The sequence below is a fragment of the Ascaphus truei genome, chromosome 14 (genome assembly GCF_040206685.1).
Source record: "Ascaphus truei isolate aAscTru1 chromosome 14, aAscTru1.hap1, whole genome shotgun sequence".
In the NCBI taxonomy this organism is placed as follows: Eukaryota; Metazoa; Chordata; class Amphibia; order Anura; family Ascaphidae; genus Ascaphus; species Ascaphus truei.
In genome coordinates this window covers 51,950,627-51,976,412 of record NC_134496.1, presented here as the reverse complement: position 1 = coordinate 51,976,412, position 25,786 = coordinate 51,950,627, and the positions used below count along the sequence as shown (strand labels likewise).

Here is a 25,786-nt window from a genome sequence, read left to right as displayed (position 1 = left end):
TATACACACATACACATCAACCCATCATACACACACATACACATCAACCCATCATACACACACATACACATCAACCAATCATACACACACATACACATCAACCAATCATACACACATCAACCCATCATACACACACATACACATCAACCCATCATACACACACATACACATCAACCAATCATACACACACATACACATCAACCCATCATACACACACATACACATCAACCCATCACACACACATCAACCCATCATACACACACATACACATCAACCCATCATACACACACATACATACACATCAACCCATCATACACACACATACACATCAACCCATCATATACACACATACACATCAACCCATCATATACACACATACACATCAACCCATCATACACACATCACACATCATACACACACATACACATCAACCCATCATACACACACATACACATCAACCAATCATACACACACATACACATCAACCAATCATACACACACATACACATCAACCCATCATACACACACATACACATCAACCTATCATACACACACATACACATCAACCAATCAATCATACACACACATACACATCAACCAATCATACACACACATACACATCAACCCATCATGCACACACATACACATCAACCCATCATACCCACACATACACATCAACCCATCATACACACACATACACATCAACCAATCATACACACACATACACATCAACCCATCATACACACACATACACATCAACCCATCATACACACACATACACATCAACCCATCATACACACAAATACACATCAACCCATCATACACACATCAACCCATCATACACACACACACACACACACACACACACACACACACACACACACACACACACACACACACACATCAACCCATCATACACACACATACACACACATACACACACATACACATCAACCCATCATACACACACATACACATCAACCCATCATACACACACATACACATCAACCCATCATACACACACATACACATCAACCCATCATTCACACACACACACACACACACACACACACATCAACCCATCATTCACACACACACACATCAACCCATCATTCACACACACACACATCAACCCATCATTCACAAACATACACATCATATACTAATCATAGACATCATATACTAATCATACACATCAACCCATCACACACACACACACACACACACACACACACACATCAACCCATCATACACAAACATACACATCATATACTAATCATACACATCAACCCATCATACACACACATACACATCAACCCATCATACACATCATATACTAATCATACACACACATACACATCAACCCATCATACACATCATATACTAATCATACACACATATACTAATCATACACACACATACACATCAACCCATCATACACACACATACACATCATATACTAATCATACACACATCAACCCATCATACACATCATATACTCATCATACACACATCAACCCATCATACACACACATATCAACCCACCATACACACACATACACATCAACCCATCATACACACATCAACCCATCATACGCACACATACACATCAACCCATCATACGCACACATACACATCAACCCATCATACGCACACATACACATCAACCCATCAAACGCACACATACACATAAACCCATCATACACACACATACAGATCATACTCATCATACACACATACCACACCAACCCATCATACACACTCCAACCCATCATACACACACATACACATCAACCCATCATACACACATCACACACCAACCCATCATACACACACATACACACCAACCCATCATACACACACATACACATCAACCCATCATACACACCAACCCATCACACACACATCATACACACCAACTCATCATACACACATTCACCAACCCATCATACACATCAATCCATCATACACACACATACTCATCATACACACATCATACACATCATACACACACACACACACACACACACAAACACACACACCATGCACAAGAAAGCGAAGGACAAACGCATGCAGGTACCACAGAACAACCCGGAAGCGTGCGCAGGAGAGCCCGCCCCCTGACGTCATCCTGAAAGCTCTCTATCTCCAGCCTTATGCAATTGACAGGCACCGGCGCGCGCCACCGGCTGGTGTTATACAAGGAGAAGCGGCGCGCACAGTGTGCACAGGGGGAAAAGGGGATCAGAGGGTGAGTTAATGAGGGTCTCTGGTGGTCGGGTGTGTTTCGGGGGTGATGAATAAAGATGGAACATGTTGCAGGACCAGGGTGCAGTGTAATACAGGGAGCAGTAGAGCTATGATTGGGGTGCAGTGTAATACAGGGAGCAGTAGAGCTATGATTGGGGTGCAGTGTAATACAGGATGCAGTAGGGCTATAATTGGGGTGCAGTGTAATACAGGGTGCAGTAGGGCTATGATTGGGGTGCAGTGTAATACAGGGTGCAGTAGGGCTATGATTGGGGTGCAGTGTAATACAGGGTGCAGTAGGGCTATGATTGGGGTGCAGTGTAATACAGGGTGCAGTAGGGCTATGATTGGGGTGCAGTGTAATACAGGGTGCAGTAGGGCTATGATTGGGGTGCAGTGTAATACAGGGTGCAGTAGGGCTATGATTGGGGTGCAGTGTAATACAGGGTGCAGTAGGGCTATGATTGGGGTGCAGTGTAATACAGGGTGCAGTAGGGCTATGATTGGGGTGCAGTGTAATACAGGGAGCAGTAGAGCTATGATTGGGGTGCAGTGTAATACAGGGTGCAGTAGGGCTATGATTGGGGTGCAGTGTAATACACGGTGCAGTAGGGCTATGATTGGGGTGCAGTGTAATACAGGGAGCAGTAGGGCTATGATTGGGGTGCAGTGTAATACAGGGTGCAGTAGGGCTATGATTGGGGTGCAGTGTAATACAGGGTGCAGTAGGGCTATGATTGGGGTGCAGTAGAGCTATGATTTGGGTGCAGTGTAATACAGGGTGCAGTAGAGCTATGATTGGGGTGCAGTGTAATACAGGGTGCAGTAGGGCTATGATTGGGGTGCAGTGTAATACAGGGTGCAGTAGGGCTATGATTGGGGTGCAGTGTAATACAGGGTGCAGTAGGGCTATGATTGGGGTGCAGTAGAGCTATGATTGGGGTGCAGTGTAGTACAGGGTGCAGTAGGGCTATGATTGGGGTGCAGTGTAGTACAGGGTGCAGTAGGGCTATGATTGGGGTGCAGTGTAATACAGGGTGCAGTAGGGCTATGATTGGGGTGCAGTGTAGTACAGGGTGCAGTAGGGCTATGATTGGGGTGCAGTGTAGTACAGGGTGCAGTAGGGCTATGATTGGGATGCAGGGTAATACAGGGTGCAGTAGGGCTATGATTGGGGTGCAGTGTAATACAGGGTGCAGTAGGGCTATGATTGGGGTGCAGTGTAATACAGGGTGCAGTAGGGCTATGATTGGGGTGCAGTGTAGTACAGGGTGCAGTAGGGCTATGATTGGGGTGCAGTGTAGTACAGGGTGCAGTAGGGCTATGATTGGGGTGCAGTGTAGTACAGGGTGCAGTAGGGCTATGATTGGGGTGCAGTGTAGTACAGGGTGCAGTAGGGCTATCATTGGGGTGCAGTGTAGTACAGGGTGCAGTAGGGCTATGATTGGGGTGCTGCAGTACTGAGCCACATGCAGGTATTACACCGGGAACACGTTCTGCACAAGACTTTATACGCTGCTTATTGCTGAAGCCGCTTTATTTATCAGGGTGATAATGCTGGGATTTGTAAGCAGGATAGTGCAGAGTAATAAGTACTTCAGTATTAGGCAGTACTTTTTTTATTTGGACAAACAATTGATACTATAAAACAGGAGGTGCAAACTTTTTTCCCTGCACCCCCCGGCCGGATGTCCTCTCCGCGCCCCCTCCCTCCTCCTTACCTTGATTCCCAGCGTCTGGGCGTGATGATGTCACGTTGCCATAGCAATGCGACGTCAAATGACGCCGCGTTGCCATGGCGACGTGTCTCCAGATGCCGGCTGAATAAAGGTAAGTATTGTTTACAGAGGCCCTGCAGCTCCCCCCGCACTTAAACCCCGTGCCCCCCGCCGGTAATCTCACGCCCCCCAGTTTGTGCATCGCTGCAGTATGAGACACGCTTCCGAGAGTTCTCTCTCTTCCTGAGTATCGCTGACCTGACGAAGAGAGAAGTCTCGGAAGCTTCTCTTATAGTATCAATTGTTGGTCCACATAAAAAAAAGTACTGCCTAATACTGAAGTACTCATTACTCTGCACTATGGCAACTGGACTAACACGGCTATTTCTGCTTGGTTCTTAACCAGGATTACAAAGCAAAGTGTGTGTGTGTATATATTTGTGTATGAATATATTGTATTGTCGTATATTGGAGATATATATATATATATATATATATATATATATATATATATATATATATATATATATATATATATATATATATATATATATATATATAGTGCCTTAGTTTCAGTGTTCCCCACAGTTTTGGGACAGCTTGCTGCTGCTGCTGCTGCTGCTGCTGCTGCTTCCTCTGTGTGATGTGAATGTTCTTTCTCCATAGGACTTCCATCTTTTGCGCGCTGCTCCTGCGGTGTCTGGGTCGCCCTGGGCCCCTGATCACCGTCATGCCTCCGAAGGGAAAGACCCCCAAGTCCAGCGGGTCCGGGAGCGAGAAGTCAGACGGGAGCCAGAAAAATGGGCTGAGGCCGAACCCCGAAACCAAGTCACCTGCCGGGGCCAAAATGGCAGCGAAGCGGAAGCCTCAGGCAGGGAAGAAGGGTCCGGGGAAGGGGCTGTCGGAGACGGGCAGCGGGGAGAGCTCGGAGGTGGATGCCAAGAAGAAGAAGCAGCGGCAGGAGGAGGAGCCGGAGGGAGGCGGGGGCCTCCTGGAGGCTGTTAAGAAGTCCCGTCTGGGGGCGGCCTCCTCTGTGTCTGAGTTTAAGTTCAACAAAAAGAGAGTGCGGCTTGTGTCCAGCGGCGCGGACATCAAGGATGACGCCCAGGGGATAGTGTACTGGATGTCGCGGGACCAGAGAGTGCAAGGTGCAGATGCAGCAGGATTGTGGGAGGCTGGGGCAGTAGATATTTGGGGTAGAGGGAGGCTGGTGCAGTAGATATTTTGGAGGTAGAGGGAGGCTGGGGCAGTAGATATTTGGGGTGGAGAGGATGGGTCAGTAGATATTTGGGGGGGGAGAGGGAGGCTGGGTCAGTAGATATTTGGGGTGGAGAGGCTGGTCAGTAGATATTTGGGGTGGAGAGGGTGGGGCAGTAGATATTTGGGGGGAGAGGGAGGGTGGGACAGCAGATATTTAGGGGGGAGAGGGAGGCTGGAGCAGTAGATATTTGAGGGGGAGAAGATGGAGCAGTAGATATTTGGGGGGGTGAGGATGGAGCAGTAGATATTTGGGGGGGAGAGGGAGGCTGGGGCAGTACAGGCATACCCCGCATTAACGTACGCAATGGGACTGGAGCATGTATGTAAAGTGAAAATGTACTTAAAGTGAAGCACTACGTTTTCCCCACTTATCGATGCATGTACTGTACGGCAATCGTCATATACGTGCATAACTGATGTAAATAACGCCTTTGTAACAGGCTCTATAGTCTCCCCGCTTGCGCACAGCTTCGGTACAGGTAGGGAGCCAGTATTGCTGTTCAGGACGTGCTGACAGGCGCATGCGTGAGCTGCCGTTTGCCTATTGAGCGATATGTACTTACTCGCGAGTGTACTTAAAGTGAGTGTCCTTAAACCGGGGTATGCCTGTAGATATTTTGGTGGGGAGAGGGAAGCAGGGACTTTTTATTTTTATTTACAGTTTATCTTTATCAAAATAAGATCAGTATCCCCAAGATGTGACTTTCCCATGAGATATTAATGCAGCTATCATACATTGGTGCTGTGAGGGTAGGGGGCTTACAGAAAGGGGGGTGGGTTAATAGCCACAACCCCCTCCGCTGGGTGGCTATTCTAATATAATAAGGGCATAAAAAAATGCTTTTTATAGACAGAAGACTGTATTTAAATATGAAAGAAAGATAACTATAAGATAGGGTCTGAAGTTTTACAGCAGAAAATAAAACGTGCAGACTTGGGGGGCACGTTATCTGTCAAATTCAACATGTCTATGTAGGGTCTTCCAAGTCCCTTTCTTCTGCACATTAGAGAAATGTCATTTGTCTCTTTCAAAGCTCTTTCCATTTGATAGGTGTCCATGCGGGCACCCCTGGGGTGAAACCATGGCCGCGCATGCCTGGTACTCTGCTCTGCACAGGTCCTCTTCATGGCAGTAACTGATATTATTGCCTAAGATTAGGTGGATAAATCTAAGGTGCAGGGACCGTGCTTCTAATTGAACAAGCTTTAGTATTCCAGACCCACGCATTAACCACCACGCCTATTCCTGGGCCTGGAGATGTCACCTTCTGGCTCCTACGTGCATGTTTGGGCCTGTGGAGTAACGGGCTCTGACCGTGCCCCAGTGACTCCTGATGAATCCGTGTTGGTTACAGCTGGCGCTCTGTGTGCCTCTTGCAGATAACTGGGCCTTCCTATATGCCCAGCGCCTGGCTCTCAAGCAGAAGCTGCCGCTGCACGTCACCTTCTGCCTGGTCCCCAAATTCCTGGACGCCACCATCCGGCACTACAGCTTCATGCTGAAGGGCCTGCGGGAGGCCGCGGAGGTATATACAGGATTGGGGGGGGGGGGGGTGTCTGCAGTACGAGGTCTCAGAATGAAGATGATGTTCCTGCTTAAACCCCTCTCTTTGTCTCCAGGAGTGCAAGGCGCTGAACATCCCTTTCCACCTGCTCATTGGGTTCGCCAAGGACGTTCTCCCGACCTTTGTGAAGGAGCACAGCTTTGGGGGGGTGGTGACTGATTTCTCCCCTCTGCGCGTTCCCGTGCAGTGGCTGGAGGACGTCAGGGAGCGTCTGCCCGATGATGTGCCGCTCGTGCAGGTGAGAAGGGGTTAAACACCCCTGTAATTGCAATGTTCACCATATATAAGCATGTCTGTGTGCATCTGTACATGTGAGTGTGCAAGGGAACTTCCGTGTATCAGTGTGTCGCTGGGTTAAAGTGTGTGTCTATATTTGTGTGTAATAGTGAATGTAAGTGTGGTCAAGTGGCATTAGGGTTCATCAGGCATTAATAGTCTGCCCCATTAACCCCTTCACTGACAGAAGGACCAGCACGTTGTGCCATTGCTGACTCAGCCAGTGAGCGTCAAAATAATTTGTTTTCCCAAAATATTGAGGGGTAGTGATTCCAAATCCGCCCCAATCCGTGTGTAGTTTTACCAGAGACCTTTTGGGGAACTCCCAGGCGTACTGAATTCCGTCTCCTCGTTCATTTCCAGGTGGACGCTCATAACATCGTCCCTTGCTGGGTCGCCTCCATCAAACAGGAGTACGGAGCCCGAACCATCCGCCGGAAAATTCACGACCAGCTCTCGCAGTTCCTAACGGAATTCCCTCCCCTGAGCAAGCACCCGCACAACTCCAAGCTGGCGCCAGAGGTGTGTGCCGCTCGTGGATTTCTCATTACTTCTACGCCAGTCCCATGGGTCAATCGGCACAGCGTCTCTCCCAAGGGAGCGTGGAAGAGTATGGCCGCTTCGCTATTTAGTAGCAACAAGTTTCTGTTATAGAGTAACAGATTTGAATGACTGTCATGTGTACAGAGAATGGTAACCATTCCTAAATATCTGTCATTGCGGAGGACTTGTAGGGGATGCGCTTGAATGTTTTTTTTAGATTATAAAATCGACATTGGACCAAAAAAAAAGGCCACATTTTGGCTAAACCCATTCAAACAAATCCTCCGTACTTCCAGATATTTAGGAATGTTTGTGCAAGGAAAAATCAAGCGCAAATAATATCACAACAGATCAAAGGTAACACAGATGATATACTATCCTTAATGAGTGCAGCTCCTGACGTAGAATTCAAACCAAATTCAATCAGCAAACGATGGAGAAACAGGTGCGCAAATCACATCAGGACATGTAAGAGAGAGTAAAAACACCAAATAGTGCAATATTGTCTACTTCAGCAAGTTAGCTTCAATGCTGGAAGTTCTATAAAATTTGCACTCACGTGTTTAACGTGAAATCAGAGCGTTGTGGTTATTCAAAGTTACCAACTTATGTCTCCAGACAGGTACTCCAGATCCACATAGAGAGGGGGAAATTCCATATACAAAAAGAGGGGGAAAGCAAAATAGTATAGTACTGTTTTTAATGTTAAAAACACAAAGTATTCCACTTACATAAGTGCCTTTGTTTGAGAGCATTCAGACCACACTGTGACCCAGTGCAAATTTTATAGAACTTCCAGCATTGAAGCTAATTTGCTGAAGTAGACAATATTGCACTATTTGGTGTTTTTACTCTCTCTTACATGTCCTGATGTGATTTGCGCACCTGTTTCTCCTTCATTTAGGAATGTTTACCTTTCTCTCTACAAATGGCACCTTTTTTTATTTTTTATAGTTATGGTGAAATGATAATTTGGTAAATAAGTGGGTACTGATATATAGTGTTCATTTTTTTTTTTTAAATTTTGCTTTTTTTGAGCTTCTTAAAAAGACAGTGTTTTGGGGGGGGGGTTTCTTTGTGATTTGGTAATTTTAGGAAAATTCAAAAGTGTATTAAAAAAAAAAGGCTGTTTTCAAACTTTGAAAAAATCTGCCCCATCTGTACAGAAAACATCAGCAGTACGCGGTAAAATCTAGGATACCAGATGTGGGTTAAAAATGCAGCTTTCAGTTTTGCGTCGTGGTGGCGGAGGCACATTTTCTATGTCGCTGATCAATTTTGGGTGGAAACCGCGCAGCTGCGTTTGTTTTAGTTTTTTGGCTTGTTTGGGGTATGACCTATTTTTCCTATATTTTCAATATTGTCCTTTTTTTGAGCACCGTGGTCAAGAGTCCAAGCGTGGCCGAATCCGTTGTATCAGTGGCAGGTATGGCCGGTTAGGCAGAGAGAGACTTTCTGAGAATGTGTTAAGCCAGGGGGTGCTCAACTCCAGCCTGAAGCCGCCCCTCCCAACAGGTCAGGTTTTCAAGATATCCCAGCTTCAGCACAGGTGGCTCAGTCAAAGACTGAACCTGACTGAGCCCCCTGTGCTGAAACAGGGATATCCTGCAAACCTGACCTGTTGGGGGACAGGAGTTGAGCACCCCTGTGTTAAGGTGACCTTGACGGAATCTCCTAAAATACCCCTCAGGGTTACAAGGCCTATTGTAAGCACGGTGGTGGGCTGCGGTGCACGGTACATCTCTGTATTCAGTGTCTTATTACACAGGACGCTGACGGGCGCCAGTGTGTCTTCTCTCCATTGGTCAGTCCATAGATTGGGATGCCTGCTACGCCAGCCTGGAAGTGGATCGCACGGTCGGGGAGGTGGAATGGGCGAAGCCCGGGACGGCCGCAGGGATGGGTGTCCTCCAGACATTCATATCTCAGAGGCTCAAGATGTTCAACTCGGACAGGAACAACCCAAACCGCTCGGCTCTAAGCAACCTGTCCCCGTGGTTTCACTTCGGTGAGTCTCCAGGGTGGAATAACGTGACCAGGACAGGGGAGGGAGTGCTGGTTGAGTTTCCCTGTAACCATGGGGGGGCGGGGGGGGGTGTAAGAATTGCATAGCCTCAACTCATTTCTTTGTTCTCGGTGCTCTGCTTGTTCATTCGTTGCATAGCATAAAAGGTAGTGGATGCACAAAGGTAGGTTCACAGCAGGGGTGGTACCACCAAATACAGCAATGGGATTCAAAAATGCCCATGATAGAAGAACACCCTGGGGAACGGAGTTACACATTTTACTCAAATCCACACGACAGTTACAACAGGATCGACTATTTTTTGGTGTCAGCTAGACTGGTCCCCCAGATCACTTACTCGGAGATCCATGATATTTCATGGTCTGATCACGCACCAATTGAGCTGAGGTGCTCCCAGATCAAGCTGATCAGCCCGGGAGCAAACTGGAAACTAAATGAGTCTTTATTGAAGATCCCAGAGACCGCGCAACAAATTAAAGCCGAGATCTCACAATTCTTTAAAGCTCCCTGATGACACCACTATTCGGCAACCCAGATTTTGCTCCAGGGCTGGACGAGGGACACTTTATACTCTGGAAACGGGTACGGGAGGCTGAGGGATCTGGAGGAGGAGCATAAGCACTATTCAAACATTCACGCAAATTCAGGCTGACAAAGGCATCCTCAACACAGAATTTTTTAGATACCTCCAGATCCGGGCATTTTACACCAAATACATGAACCGTCCTAAAGTGACGAATTTTGAATTGCTCTGTGCACGAGGGCACAACATCTCGGGACTTACATCTAGGTTGTACAGAGAGATAGTCGATCCTGGGACCGGCCCCAACACGCGTCTTGACTACATGACCCACTGGGAGAGGGACTTAGGGGAGACTTTAGAGGACGAGGACTGGACAGACATACTTGAGGCGACAGCAAAAACCTCGATCTGTACGACGTTGAAGGAGGACTCATATAAGGTGTTAATGAGGTGGTATCTCACCCCAGTTAGGTTCTCGAAATTTGTCGCGGGTTACTCCCCCTTGTGCCCTAGACAATGTGGAGAGCCCGGAGACCTGCTGCACATGCTGTGGTCTTGCCCTTGACTGCGCCCAACATGGGAACAGGTTCAGAATTGGCTGGAGAGGATCTTGGGCCTCGAAATTCCTCTGGATCCCTGGCTATTTCTCCTGAATCGGCCACTAGAGGGCCTGTCGAGAGCGGGGAACAAATTGATCGCTCATTTTGCGACGGCGGTGAGGTGTGAGACGGCGGCATTGTGGAAGCAAAATACAACTCCATCGTTAGAAAAGATTCGGAACAGAATTTGGTTCGTTTGCCAGATGGAAAAGTTGACACTGGCGCAAATTTCCAAAAAGTCTGGTTCCCCTGGTTGGTACAGACTGACATCACAGGGGTGAGCAATGCCACCATTTGGCTGTAATAATAGAAGGTGAGTTCTCCTTCGACGTGTTCCGGACGGTAACAGGGGGAGTACGAGCCCCAGACACAGACCAGAGAGGGGACGTGGCAAGAACAGCCCAAACTGGGCTGCACAACATGAGCCGAGAGCTCAGAGGAGTTACAAGAAGCTGTGGAATACGGGTCAACCCCCCCTACCCCACCTCTGCCCCACCTTCGTGTTACTCCCTCCCCCCCCCCCCCCCCATTTCCCACATGTGTCTTCCCCGATGTGTCACAACCCTTTCCCCCCTGAGTCGACGTGTTATGTGTAAAAGAATCAGCAAGTTATGTGGCAACCTCAGCTAATATTGGCCAAAAAATGTATTTACACTGCTGTATGCTTGGAAAACGATGAAAATAAAAAGTTGAAAGAAAAAAAAATGGCCGTGATAGACACCAGAGAACCTTATACAGGAGCTCAGATAGCCTACAGTTTTACGGGATGTAAAGAGAAGTACTCTGGGTGACTCGAGTGATCCCTTATCTGACCTGAGTTTCTGTGTTTCTAGAATCCTCTAGTTAAAGTTTTTTTGCAGAGCTTCGTACAGCTAAAAAGAATCCCAAACCCCCTCGTCATCGGTTTCATCATATAAAGGATTCCTGGGATTTTCACTCATAGGTTCTGTTTTTATTTCTAGCATCCAATTCTTTCATATTACTTGACACTATTATACTGATTTATTCTACGTTTTAAAGAACACCGTTTCACTGTATTTTTTCTTGAATGGAAATGTTTAAGCCGAGCCCCAGGTCCGCGCCTCTTGTCCTTGAGCTCTTTGTGGCATTAAGCAGAGGGTAAAAGACACCTTTGCATCAATACTGAATGTCTTAACGCCAAGAATCACACCAGGAACTCTCACTACAGTTTTGGCTTCTGGGAGCCCTCCGTGCAATGCAAATCGCCCAACGCTGAAAGCCTCTTCTCCCCTCAGGGCAGCTGTCTGTCCAGCGCGCCATCCTGGAGGTACAGAAGTATCGCAGCAAGTACAAGGAGTCTGTGGACAGTTTTGTGGAGGAGGCGGTGGTGAGGCGCGAGCTGGCAGACAACTTCTGCTTCTACAACAAGAACTACGACAAAGTGGAAGGTAAGACTCCACCTCCCGGCTAAACCGTGGCAGGTCGGGCTGGCACCGTATCCGCCCGGCTTCCTGTCCCTTGTGGGGATGTAGCGCTGGAAGTGAACTTTTCTTTAGATCTGCGCTTCAGTCCATTCTGGGATCCTGAAGATGACTTTAATAAAGCCAGGTACATTGCAGTTCATATAATCCGTGCACAGAAACGTCGATGTGAAAAATGTACTAATATTACTGTTACAATGTGTCTGTGATTTGCTACTTGCATCCAGACTCTTATGTTTAGTCCGAAGATGTGACTTGTACCTCAGAAACTTGCTTTATGTCCGACATCGACTAATAAACTCTCTTATGTTGTATAAAATACACAACCACCTAGATTTGTTCTTAATTGCTTGAAAGGTGCTTATGACTGGGCCAAAAATACTCTGAGGGATCATGCAAAGGACAAGAGGACCCATTTGTACACTCTGGAGAAGCTGGAGGCTGGAAAGACTCATGACCCTCTGTGGAACGCAGCCCAGGTGAGACGTCGTGTTGGGTTACCGTGGGTGTACAGGGCTCGGAGGTTGGGGATTGCAGGCGGCTCCGAGGTGGTGTTGGGAAGTCTTGCGCTTTCCAGCCCTTTCAGGGGAAGATGCCCCATTAATGTGGTGGTCTTCTGCTCTGACTCCCAACAGCTGCAGATGGTCCATGAAGGTAAGATGCATGGCTTCCTACGGATGTACTGGGCCAAGAAGATCTTGGAGTGGACGAGCTCCCCAGAGGAAGCTCTGCGCTTCGCCATCTACCTCAACGACAGGTTCCAGCTGGACGGCCGTGACCCCAACGGATACGTAGGTGAGGAGAGAGGTGACAGCTGTGTGCAGATGTATCATTAGGTAGCTGGCAATGGATACATGTCAACTTCCTCATAATGACCCATTATCAGGAGGGATATTGGGTAAATATTTTCAAAGTTTTCCCGTTCTGCACGTCGCACAGAAACGTGTTGCCAAACTTTGAGTGACAGAAGGAACGGATGTCATTGTAACCAGAAGATAAGGGGACGTATCTATTGTCTGTATAGAATGGCTGGGTTATAAAACATCTCACAAGAATAAGACATTTATTGTGACAATATTTACATATAAATGTTTTAAAAGAAAAATTGGAAGGTATTTAGTTTTAACATTTATTGCCAGTGAAAGGTGTTTTTAAATGTATGCTTTAAAATATAGAATGTGTCCTTATTGCCATCAAGCAATGAACATCCCAGACGGGAAGAGATAAGAGGGGGATCTTCCGGGGAAGGAGGGTACTGCAGTCAGTGAGGGGTGGGAATTGAAGTATGTCTTTCCCAAAAACGGCAGTGACTCCTGAGAGCGACTGAAAGTAGAATTGCAATAATAATAATAATAAAAGTCCATATCGACTTAGCCCAAATTACTGTTATATCTGTGTATTGGACAACTCTACATTGGTGCCTTTTCCATCTCACTGCAAAATGATTGCACCAAGTAGGTGCATGGAGTATAGTGTCCCGTTTATATAGGGTGACAGGCAGAAAGCACCCCCCTTCTACAAGAAAGACCCTCACACAGACTGGACAGGGGTTGGTGTTGAAATGGCGTTTTGTCTTATTTCCTTGCGACAGATCTGGTGGATTATTTTCTTGTAGCCGTATAACTTTGTTTATTTCCCCACTTCCTGAGCTGGTGGGTGTTGGTAACGTGCGTGCTTATTCCCGCTCTCTGCCACCTCACACTGATCTGCAAAGTTTCTCCACGGCAGGTTGCATGTGGTCCATCTGCGGGATCCATGACCAGGGCTGGGCGGAGCGAGCGGTGTTCGGAAAGATCCGCTACATGAACTACGCGGGGTGCAAGAGGAAATTCGACGTGGTGCAGTTTGAGGGTCTCTATCACCCCAAGAAGTTCCATTAGTAGCAGGGGGAACTTTCTATCCACCCTCAGGGATCATACAGCTGAGAGCACTTAAATATGGCCTTTTCTGCGACCCACAATGCTGTGCACCACCGGCATTGTACCCGTCGCATGCAACACTTTGCTGCTGTTGCAGGCAGTGGTGAATCTTATCACATTTATAGCAGTTTACTCCCTTATTTTCCCTTACATTTCTACAAGTATGCATGTTTTTTTAATCCATGTTCGTTCTTTCCTACAAGAGCCCATGCACCTCCGTGTGGGGTTCGATGATTCCTGAAAGTTTAGTTGAATTTTGTATATGACTTGTGCAGACAACGCTCAAACATCACGTTAGGAGTGTGCTTCCACCTGTACTGCTGCCCCCATCATGGTCACTGCGAGGAGATTTATAACAGAAAATACTGGAATGAGGGGTGAATTAACAGCTGCAATGCAGGCTATTCTGGCAGCACATGGGTTACAGGTGTGATGACTGATTACAAGTAGCATACCTGAGTACTGTATAAGTAACATCTCTCCCTGTATGGATATTTGTATCACATCTCTGCTTTTTGTTACAATGTATGGAGATTCTGTTACTGACTTTATTACTCCCCTCTGGGGTGGCTTGTGTTTTTTATATATAAATGTTTTTTTATAAACGAGAAGCATAACGTCCATTGTCTCGTGTGTATGTAGGTTACGATGTGAACAATATGGTAACCAGTTATTGAATTCGGGACTCTGGTTTTACGTAGAACGTGACGATTGGTAGGGGCCTCAATCGCATTATTAACAAGAGGGGTGAATGGGGGATTCTGGGAAATGCATAATATTTAAAGGGAACGATTAGTGGGTTTAGTTACCACATGAGCCCATTACTTTTACCCATAACAGTTCTCATTGGCCCACAATGGGCCATGTTTAGTAAATGGTGCTAAACCCAAGACAACATGTGGCTCATGCACTTGGATGGGCCATAAGGGGTCTATAGGTCTAGTAATTATGGCTCTTTGTCTCTTGGACCTACACTTCTTCATTCTGTACATAAACCCCATGTGGTGAGAGATTTCAAAGCACGATGTAGCAGATAAAGTCCCATCAAACAAAGATGGAAAAGGGCACCCCAAAGTTATAACTAATAAGGTTTATTTAGGACGGACATTATTAATATTTGCAGAAGGCGGTGACATCGCAGCCTCAGAACATACAGTATACATTTCACTGAACAATTCGTATTTACAAAGCATGTTCACAACACATTTACAATGGAAGGTTTTCTGATCACCAGTAACTTAGCTATCGGGTTTCTTTATATCTGGAGCCTGAAGAAGATGGGGTGTGTGTGTGTCTCTGTCTGTCTCATGGCGGGTGCCCTGGTTACAGACACAAGGTAACACTTTCAGGTTCTGCATTACCAAATCTTTGCTCATTTTTGGAGACCACCCAGCGCCCCCCCCCCCCCCATAGAATTGGAATAAAGTGTCCGCGTTACAATTCTGGTGTACAATATACTTCCCTTAAACTGGAGATACCTGATAAGAACTGGTGCAACGCACACAATATCACACAGCTACACACAGAATGCATTCATCTCCGTTACTAGCTTAAACCCAACTGAAAATCAGCTATTTCTATTTAGTAATAAAAAGTGCTCAGTGAGAGCAGGACTGCAGAGTGAGACGGAGTACGACTACTCATTTTGCCATTTCCAGTATCACTATTACTGGTGTTTTTACTAAATCTTTTGCTTCATTTTTAACAGTGTGGTCCCAGCCAACGAGACCCATGTCCCTCTGTGAAAGGCCAAGACCTACGCCCGCTTAAGAGCAAAGGTAGGCGACTCCAGTCCTCACGGGCCAGCAACAGGTCAGGCTTTCAGTATATCCCTGCTTCAGCAGATGGCTCAATCAGTGGCTCACCTGTGCTGAAACATGGATATCTTGAAAACCTGACCTGTTGCTGACCCCTGAGGACTGGCGTTGCCCACCGCTGCTTTAGAGCTTCACATTCATTGGGAGAGGGAGTTGAAGGTACGATATGATGGGTCATTCCATGTACACCACCCCGATAATGAACATTACAGCTCCAACTTCAGACTTCTAACTGTACAAAGACAACACCGTTATATTGTGCAGTTTTGTTGTCGTTGCGGTGCACCCAAAATGATACTGCTCTTTAAAACAAAGAGAAGCTCTGTGTTATTCTACAGAGCGGTTGGGCTATTTCCAGTTGCGGGTTCTCTGTACATTTTACCCCTTATTGCCGAGTGCTAATCCCCGAGTGATATGACGGAGAGGGGACAAAAGGAGAACGGAAATGGGAAAGTCGAAGAGAGAAGGACAAGGTGACAGAAAGCAGAAGGTTCTGACAAACATTAAAACACATCGGATTTGGGACGTCCCGGTGCCGCAGCCAGAAATCTCCACATTCACAACGCCCCAAGTGCAAGGCTTCAGCTCAGTAATCTCACATTCATCAGATTAGCAAAGTGCATATACTTAAATAACACGGCATATACATTAGGAAGCAGAGGGGCCGGTTAACCCATTCAGTGCTAGAGTGCTGCATACCATTGAGGAGTTTTACAATACCCACCCATACAGCGCTGAAGGGGTTAATGTGGCTCACTGCAGATTGGACGTATAAATACTTTAGTGGGGCATACAATCAATTAGTACATTAGTGCAATGCAGCAGGAAACCGACCACCCCCGAACCCCAAACAGGAGCCGGAAGTAAAGGTCAGTCTAATCTTGGTCTCTCAGTTATCTGTTAATATTTCCAGCCAGCCGACCTCTGGCCTGGGATTCACTGCAGCACAGGCATGAAAGGGTTACCAGCAGTCATCGCCTCCTTTACCGATTATGTTAACCCCATAGCTGCCAGGAAGTCTGCAACATATTGCCACGCGAGCTCCCCTGCCAGCGAAGAGTTAATGTTCTGCGTTTCTCTGGTTCAGTGCATATTCAGGCTGTGCGCCTCCCCCCCCCCCCCCCCGGGAGCGCTACATGTTAACGACGACCCCTTTCCGCTTAGTGCCGCGCCAAAACCAACCCCCCCGGAAACTGTGAGAACAAATGGAAGTACAAGTCTTAGCATGAGAACCGTGGATGGAAAACAAAAAGGGTTAAGACAAACTTGCAGTGCCACGAATCCAAGGGGTACGAGCAAGGGCCACGTGCAAAATGAGCCACAAAAGTGACTTGGGCATTAAAGATTCAGTCCCACTCAGCTCCATTTCCTGCAGGTGCAATACATAGAAAGCACTCTGCTACATGACAGCTTAGCATGGTCACCGTACGCCAACACGTCAATCCCAAAAGTCAAGTTTTGAGAGTATATTACAGAATATTCAATACGTTCTGTTTTCATTTAGAGCTCATAGAGGGAAAAGCCTGAAGCCAAGGTGATTGGGTTGGCGTTAGAAATTCATGATGGTAGCCATGTATACAAGACCCATAAAAAAAATCCTTAACATCAGTATTTCCCCTCAAATAGAGCATTCAGTGGGATTTCATTCAACTCTGGAATTAGGAGGAAAACAAATATGTTTTGCACTGAGTGGGACAGCGCCTGTAAAATGGCCCTCTTAAACCAGATGTGTGTCTGCTGGAGGGGTGAGCATTGCACGGAGATGCAGCTGCCGCCACCGATCGTGGTGCTAGAGGTGGAAGCCACAACTTCCCCATTTCTGCCCGTACCGGCTTCAGATACTGCACTTTGGCACATGCTTCCCTGCTCTGCCAGCTCCCCCCTTTTCATTGCGGTCAGTCAGTGTCCCTCTCCGGCGGTGTCTCCTCTTCCTGGTCGGAATTGTAGGACTCGAGGCTTTGTCTGGCCAGCAGGTCTCTCCTCGCTCGCAAGCGATCGCACTTCGGGCACTGGTCAGATCGGAAGCAGCACCTGTGGTAACATGCTTTACATTCTGTCGGTGGGGAAACAGAGAAGGACTGTCAGATCTTCCAATATCCACCTATCCCACCCACAAGTACACACGGACCTTCACAACTGCACCAATGACTACACAACCTCTTCTCAAATTGCTCCATGCAACTCTATATCCTCCTGTCGCTGGTTGCTGCGTTGCTTGGGACTGCCAGCGGTCAGGGTAGGATTCGCCTACTCACGTTCCCTTTCTGGTCTGGCGATTTATTCCTGCATTGTATCTGGTGATCTTATCACTGAATCCTAGATTTAAGGAGCAATCCACCCCAAACATTGAAACCGGAGGGGTCCTCCAGAGCTGAATCCCACTATTTTCATCTCCGAGCACATGGACAGTCTGACCTCTGGCCAGTTCAATGGTTCTCACCTTCACATCTCCGGCATTTATTTAACTCAAACGGGAAGATTACGTCCTCTTCGTTCTGACAGAACTCGCAGATAAAACCCTTGGCTTGGCACAGCTACGGAAACAGAAGCAAATGCGGAATACACATTAAAACACCACTATAACACAACGTGAACACAACTATTAACCTCTCACCCGTCACTGTGACCCCTTGCGATGGGGGAGAGACTCTAAACACGGAGTACCAGCCTCCCATCAGAGGGTGGCACGGAGACAGAAGGAACCATGGCCACCTCTGCCCGTTCCTCCATGGTGACAGACATAGAAACTGGTACAAGAGAAATATTACACGTGAATGCTGCTCTGGTTATGCCCACGCAAGCACACACACAGAGAGGCGAAATCAGGCCATCTCCCAAAGATCCCTATTTAATGCACTCAAAGACCGACATAATATGTAGCGGTTAAATACTCCCAGACTCAAATCGTCTGAATGGCTAGATTCAGTACATAAAGCAAACGCTCCCAACACTGCAGGACAATTACCAATAAAAGTCTAAAAATGGCCCAAATAATAAAGTTTTATTTAAATCCTGAACATCGACCAAGAATTGTGATATTATACAATAAGTGTGCTAAAAAACTTTTGAGTCTGGGAGTATTTAACCGCTACATATTATGTCGGTCTTTAAGTGCATTAAATAGGGATCTTTGGGAGATGGTCTGATTTCCCCTTTCTGTGTGTGTGCTTAAGATTATTATCCCTTTTTGCACGGACTACATCTACACAATAATTGTGATACAAATAGGTGAGCGGTTTACCAATCTGTTGTATGATCTGTTCTGAGACATAGAAGCTCTCACCATGCATTTATCCACGTGCAAGGTGCCCACTTTCACCAATTCCTTTAGTCCTGGGGCCAACTCCCCCTTCTTTATGGCGATGAGGTCACTCAAGGAGAAAAGATGGAGGTCGTCAGTCAGGTGTCCAGGCACTGTGTCGTAGGACTCCAGGACGCTACGAGAGTGAGGAGACATTATTCAGAGACTCAACCAAAAGGGAAAGGAGGCGAGAATTTTATTTATTTATAAAAATGTTTTACCAGGAAGTAATACATTGAGAGTTACCGCTCGTCTTCAAGTATGTCCTGGGCATAGTTAATATGAAGGAGCGAAAACAGGAATTAGAACTAACCCAGGGCCAAGAAAATCGGAGCAAGGAAGGAAAAGGGCAAAAGAACAAAAAAGACCATTCCAAGATGACCACCTGATGGGGAAAGCCTCACCCGAGAGTCTGAAGGATGTCCCAAGAAAACACTCACCCTTTGGCCAATCGGCAAGTTTTGAACATGTTCTTTAAGTGCACCAGTTGGACCCTCAGCAGCTGTGAAGACAAACGTCAATCAGCCCAGTGATGACACCAACACCACCAGTCCTCGTGCTCTGGTTTAACATAAGGACCGCCTGTAACTCCGCAATCCGTCCTCACTACACGTTTCAGCAGCAGCCGGACCTCCTGGAGGAGAGGCGACACTTACCCGGACCTGCTCCAGCGCCTTCACTTTCCGGTACAGCGAGCCGTTGACGTCCTGCACGTTGAAGAGTGGGTCGCTCCAGATCTTGGTGAGAAGGTCCTTGGAGAAGTTGCTGATGTAATTTTTGCTGAAGTCCCACTTCCGCAGGATGCGGCTGGGGATGACAGACTGGGCGTTCTCGTGGCAGCACTGGCAGAAGTACTTACCCAAATAATCGCAGTATCGCAGCCTTTTAATGTAATCTGCAGGGGGTAAAAGGGAACGAATATGAGGAAAGATAGAAGAACAGAAGATAGAGACGTGAGAGCAAAGAAATCCATTTATACTTTACAAATACTGTGCCTGCTGTATTAGTGATACAATAACCCTTTGGAGTCTACAAGTTCCTCTATTAAAAAGAACCATAGTGCAGGGGTGGCCAATTCCAGTCCTCAAGGGCCACCAACTGGCCAGGTACTAGGGATATCCCTGCTTCAGCACAGGTGGCTCAGAGGAGGGAGAACATGGATCTTGCTGTCTAATTGTCTGCACTAATAAAGTCTTTCAACTGTGACTGGTTGGGTTTTCTATTCATTTTTGCTGCTGCTCTGGAAGCCCTTTCTCCATTTCCGGTCAGAGGCTCAGTCCGATTGAGCCACCTGTGCTAAAGCAAAGATATCCTTAAAGCCTGGCCTGCTGGTGGCCCTTGAAGACTAGAAATGGCCAGTCGTACAAAACATTGCGAGGCCAGACGGTTACCCTCAGTGATTCCCCGGGGACGGAAGCGTCGGTGCGAACACAGCTGCAAACACTGACTGGAGCCCGCCACCGACAGCCCGAGGACCCCCCGGCTACGGATCTTTGCACGTGAGACTTTATACTAACTCTATATATTTGAATCCTGTATCATTTTGTTGCGCTATGTTCTCGGGCGTTCTTTACGCTCGTTTTACAGATTTTAATATATACATATATACACACAGTAGAACTGACCTAGGCACACAAGAAAAAAGAAAGAAAGAAAGGGAGGGGGGGAAAGGCATAGAATAGTATGTCTGTACGATTGAAACGTGAGTGCTAGATGATGCACTTACACATAGATGAGGATATTAGAACATTCATCCAATCGGATGGATCCGGAACACTATGGAGGATTATATTCTTGAGTGGTTCTTTATAACCCCAAAAGGGTTAATCCTGTTTTTTCTTGTGTACCTAGGTCAATTCGACATTGTGTAAACGTTAGGCACCTGTGGGGTTGTGGACCTTCTTGGCAGCACATATTAGGGCAAGTATTATAACTACGGTTAGCACCTCTCTTTAAGGTATTGTGTATTATATATTTAAATTTACATTGTTGCGATTATATATATATATATATATTTACATATATATATATATATATATATATATATATATTATACACACACACACACACACATTCTATATACCCACCATAACTTCAATGTGTGGTGACGACCTACTCATGTCTCAAGTTGCAAAGCCAGTACAACCAACCTCACACTGATGAGGCCCACAAGGTGGAAACAGTCTGTCTGCGAGTGGGTTTACTGGCTGCATCTCATCCCAGGCTATGTTTAAAAGCTGTGTTTAAAGCAGCATGCATTTGCTTAAGGATTTAACCATGTAAAGCGGTCCAGACAAAGGTGGCACTGTGTGCTCATTTGCATGTCATTTCCCAGAATCCCTTGCTTCCATGACAACACCAAAAACATCAAATGATGCGTTGCCATGACCCTGCGACGTCACATGAGAGGAGATGTCAGAGAGCATGTAAGAGGGCAGGGGGGGCGCGACTTCAAAAGTTTGTGCACCCCTACATTAGAGAATTCCTGCTTTAAATTTTCCTGTCGGCTGTTTAATTTACTCTGGATTAGTGCGAGTCCGGACCGCACGATCCCGGCAATACTGATCATTACCAGACACGTGGCTCACCTGGCTCCGTCCTTATGCCGCAGCCGGCACACCGGTAATTCTGCTTTGTAACCGCCACCTTCCTCCTGTGCAGAAGAGAGAGAGACGTGACCACATGTTCAGTACTGCCTCTGGCACGTACACCTCCTCGGGGGGCATCGGTACGTACGTGGGGGCTGGGTGGATGTTGAATATGATTTGGGGTCGGGGTGGAGCCCATTCTAAATTCCCTCGAACCCGAATGCGCAGCTTGTAGATATCTGCGTGTTCGCCGTCATCAGGGGAGATCGGCACGGAGTCTGGGATCGGCAGGAGCTGGGGAGCAAGGGGAGAGCGATGCTTAGTCATTTAAAAATCCTAATCGCCCCGGTCATCTCTCGGATTGAATAGTTCAGGGCAGGGGTGCAAAAACTGGGGGTGCAACATTTTCGGGGGGGGGGGTGCTGCTTACAGAGGCCCCACGCTCTTCCCCAGAACATTTAAATGAAATGTCGGGCGAGCACGCGAGGCCTCTGGGACTCTCCCTTACTTGGTCTCTGGCGGTGCGCTGTCAAATAACGCCACAGGGTCAAATGGCCACGCGATGTCACATGATGTTGTGACGTCAGATGACACCGGTGAAAAGGTGAGGGGTGGGTGAGCAGGGGGGGGGGAGCAGATAGGAGGGTGCTGACAAAGAAGTTTGTGCACCCCTGGTTTACGGTGCAGGCACCAACCACAATCCTCCAGGACTGGACAGCTCCGCTTAGTGCCAGGCAGGTGAAATTCATGCACGTCAGACATAACATTACACAAAACTGAAAAGCCTGTTAACAAACCCAGGTCTGTTCCTGATTAGTTGGTGGATTAAACCCGTTCGCAACGCACATTAACATGTGACAGGCAGAGAAATAGTGATGCAGGTCCCGGGCAGAGTGAATGAGGTTATTACACACCATGCTCCTACACACACACACACTGGGGAGGTGGGAACGTCCTGCACGTGTCACACACTGGGGAGGGGGGAACGCCCTGCACGCGTCACACACTGGGGAGGGGGGGACGTCCTGCACGCGTCACACACTGGGGAGGGGGGGAACGTCCTGCACGCGTCACACACTGGGGAGGGGGAACGTCCTGCACGCGTCACACACTGGGAAGGGGGAACGTCCTGCACGCGTCACACACTGGGAAGGGGGGAACGTCCTGCACGCGTCACACACTGGGGAGGGGGGAACGTCCTGCACGCGTCACACACTGGGGAGGGGGGAACGTCCTGCACGCGTCACACACTGGGGAGGGGGAACGTCCTGCACGCGTCACACACTGGGGAGGGGAGAACGCCCTGTACGCGTCACACACTGGGGAGGGGGGAACGTCCTGCACGCGTCACACACTGGGGAGGGGGGAACGTCCTTCACGCGTCACACACTGGGGAGGGGGGAACGTCCTGCATGCGTCACACACTGGGGAGGGGGGAACGCCCTGCACGCGTCACACACTGGGGAGGGGGGAAACGTCGGGAGGGGAGAACGTCGGGTGGGGGGGGGGTCTGGGAAGGGCTCAGGGGAACAGCGCCCTCTTCTCGTTTTTTTACAAAGAAATCAGAGAAGGTCCAAGAAGAACTAGTCACTGGACAGGTGGGCTCCGTAATAAAACGTATTCGCAAATATTCCGCGTGCCGGAGAGAGACTTCCACGGACCTCATCGGTACCGAGCGCTACAGGAGGGATTTCAGAAAGGAAAGGCCAGAATCCCTTCCTACGCTCCGGGTTACGGAGGTTACAAACCGGGAACTAAATCAGGATCAACATTCAAAACAGGTTTTTTTTTTAATTCTCAGAAGTTCAAAAGGTGGCGCTTCCCACGCAGCCACCCCGAGCGTCCCACGCAGCCACCCCGAGCGTCCCACGCAGACACCCCGAGCGTCCCACGCAGCCACCCCGAGCGTCCCACGCAGCCACCCGAGCGTCCCACGCAGCCACCCCGAGCGTCCCACACAGCCACCCCGAGCGTCCCACGCAGCCACCCCGAGCGTCCCACGCAGCCACCCCGAACGTGGAACCAACGCCGAAAAGGAAATGCCGAGGAAAGCTCCCCAAATCAGGGCAATGCGCCAATAATACACGACAGGCTCGAGCCCCCGCTGTGTCACTGATTTAACGATCCCGATACCCGTCTGTTTTTATTTCAGCCCATGTACACAGATCCGTCAGGCGTTGGCGTCCGCCCTCCCGAGGACTGTATATCTCCTCCTGCCACACCGTTATTACCTCTCCATCCCATTCTCTCCAGTGTCCTTCTGCACTCACATTCTGCCCTTAACCCCTTCCTTTTGCAGTGTTACAGGCACCCAAGCGGTTAAGTACATCTGCAGAACCTCTCCCGACCTTGCACGGATTTTAAAATGCTGAGGTCTATAAAAAAATACTCTTCACGTTGATGACACTCAAAACAAATCGAAACAACCGTCTGTGTGTAGGGTTACAGGCTCTGCACTTCTTTCACCCAGGCTGTGCTGAAAAGCTGTGTAATGCGGCAAGTATAAGCTGATAGGGTTCCATGTTAAAATGTACAAAAAGTAAAAATGACACTAAACGCTCATTTGCATGTCATTAATCCTTGGCTGCAGTGGGAGCGTTGCATACTAAGAGATAAAGGGGAAGGGCAGGGTTGCAGACCTGTGAATGTGCTCACACGGGGATGTTTATTTTCTGTGCACTATAATACAAACGTATCGCTGCTGTAAATGAAACAGGACACACACACACACACACACACACACACACACACCTTCTGGGGGGCGTCGTCCTCTGGCACCAGCCACTCCAGCTCAGAGGCGGCCGGTAACTGCATCCCTTCGAACTGCTTCAGGAGACCCATGGCCACCGCTTCAGCGGAGTTGGAGTGCAGGAAGTAGTGAGAGCTGTAGGGGGGCGATGGTGAGGGTTAGGGAAACTCAGCAATCTCGAGAAAGAGAGAGAGAGAGAGAGAGAGAGAGAGAGAGAGAGAGAGAGAGAGAGAGAGAGAGAGAGAGAGAGAGAGAGAGAGAGAGAGAGAGAGAGAGAGAGAGAGAGAGAGAGAGAGAGAGAGAGAGAGAGAGAGAGAGAGAGAGAGAGAGAGAGAGACAGAGACAGAGACAGAGACAGAGACAGAGACAGAGACAGAGACAGAGACAGAGACAGAGACAGAGACAGAGAGAGAGAGAGAGAGAGAGAGAGAGAGAGAGAGACAGAGAGAGAGACAGAGAGAGAGAGAGAGAGAGAGAGAGAGAGAGACAGAGAGAGAGAGAGAGACAGAGAGAGAGAGAGAGACAGAGAGAGAGAGAGAGAGAGAGACAGACAGACAGAGAGAGAGAGAGAGAGACAGAGACAGAGACAGAGACAGAGAGAGAGAGACAGAGAGAGATAGAGAGAGGGAGAGAAAGTGAGAGCGAGGGAGAGATGGGAGGGAGAGATTTAAGTGACTTTATTGTGATAACTGCACTTGCCATTTGGGCCAGGCACATCCCAAAAGGACACCCCTAACCCCCTAACCAGACGAGAAGGAATTGCCTTGTTTACAAAGTGACGATTAAGACTCCATTTACTCACAATACTCACATGGATTCGGAGCCCGGGGCTGATCGGCCGCTTGAACTCCTTTTAATGTCAGCATCTAAAAGGAAACACGGAACGGATTGCGTTACTCCGACAATGGCCGGACTTCTCCACGACGGCGGTTCCATCGCTCGCGTTAGTAAGGGACGGACCCATCTCGGGAACTTATACATAGCAAGAACTTTCAGATCCAAAGGAACGAGACCCCCCGCAGGAAGCAACGGTCACGGGGAAACAGCACCTCCCCGGTTTCATCTGCAGCCGATTCCCTCACTTCCCATCAGCAGCAGCAGCAGCAGCACCACCAGCAGGGCCGCGCTGTGCTACTAAAACTGATACATCATAAATAAAGACGCTTCCAATCATTCCACAATATGTCTCTTAAAAGAGAAGTCACGTTTT

General features: G+C 48.0%; 2 protein-coding genes across 3 annotated transcripts in view; one reads left to right on the top strand and one right to left on the bottom strand.

Moving 5' to 3' along the window:
- The first annotated feature begins 2,128 nt into the window (after positions 1–2,128).
- Positions 2,129–14,742, top strand: LOC142466162 (deoxyribodipyrimidine photo-lyase-like). Its single transcript, XM_075570987.1, has 10 exons — positions 2,129–2,251; positions 4,635–5,116; positions 6,609–6,754; positions 6,849–7,031; positions 7,433–7,591; positions 9,422–9,620; positions 12,017–12,169; positions 12,560–12,681; positions 12,838–12,997; positions 13,931–14,742. The coding sequence occupies exons 1-10, from the start codon at positions 2,157–2,159 to the stop codon at positions 14,080–14,082; spliced, it is 1,851 nt and encodes a 616-aa protein (XP_075427102.1). The 5' UTR covers positions 2,129–2,156; the 3' UTR covers positions 14,083–14,742.
- Positions 14,743–15,196: 454 nt separating this feature from the next.
- Positions 15,197–25,786, bottom strand: part of RUBCN (rubicon autophagy regulator) — a 30,573-nt gene continuing 19,983 nt past the window's right edge. For both annotated transcript variants that reach the window (XM_075570985.1, XM_075570986.1), the window contains 9 exons: positions 25,388–25,442; positions 24,579–24,711; positions 21,976–22,121; positions 21,828–21,892; positions 19,896–20,134; positions 19,680–19,741; positions 19,222–19,375; positions 18,379–18,472; positions 15,197–17,991 (listed from right to left, as the gene is read on the bottom strand). In XM_075570985.1, coding sequence (XP_075427100.1) covers positions 17,834–17,991; positions 18,379–18,472; positions 19,222–19,375; positions 19,680–19,741; positions 19,896–20,134; positions 21,828–21,892; positions 21,976–22,121; positions 24,579–24,711; positions 25,388–25,442 — 1,106 coding nt within the window. In that variant the 3' untranslated portion in view covers positions 15,197–17,833. The remainder of the gene's footprint in view (positions 17,992–18,378; positions 18,473–19,221; positions 19,376–19,679; positions 19,742–19,895; positions 20,135–21,827; positions 21,893–21,975; positions 22,122–24,578; positions 24,712–25,387; positions 25,443–25,786) is intronic.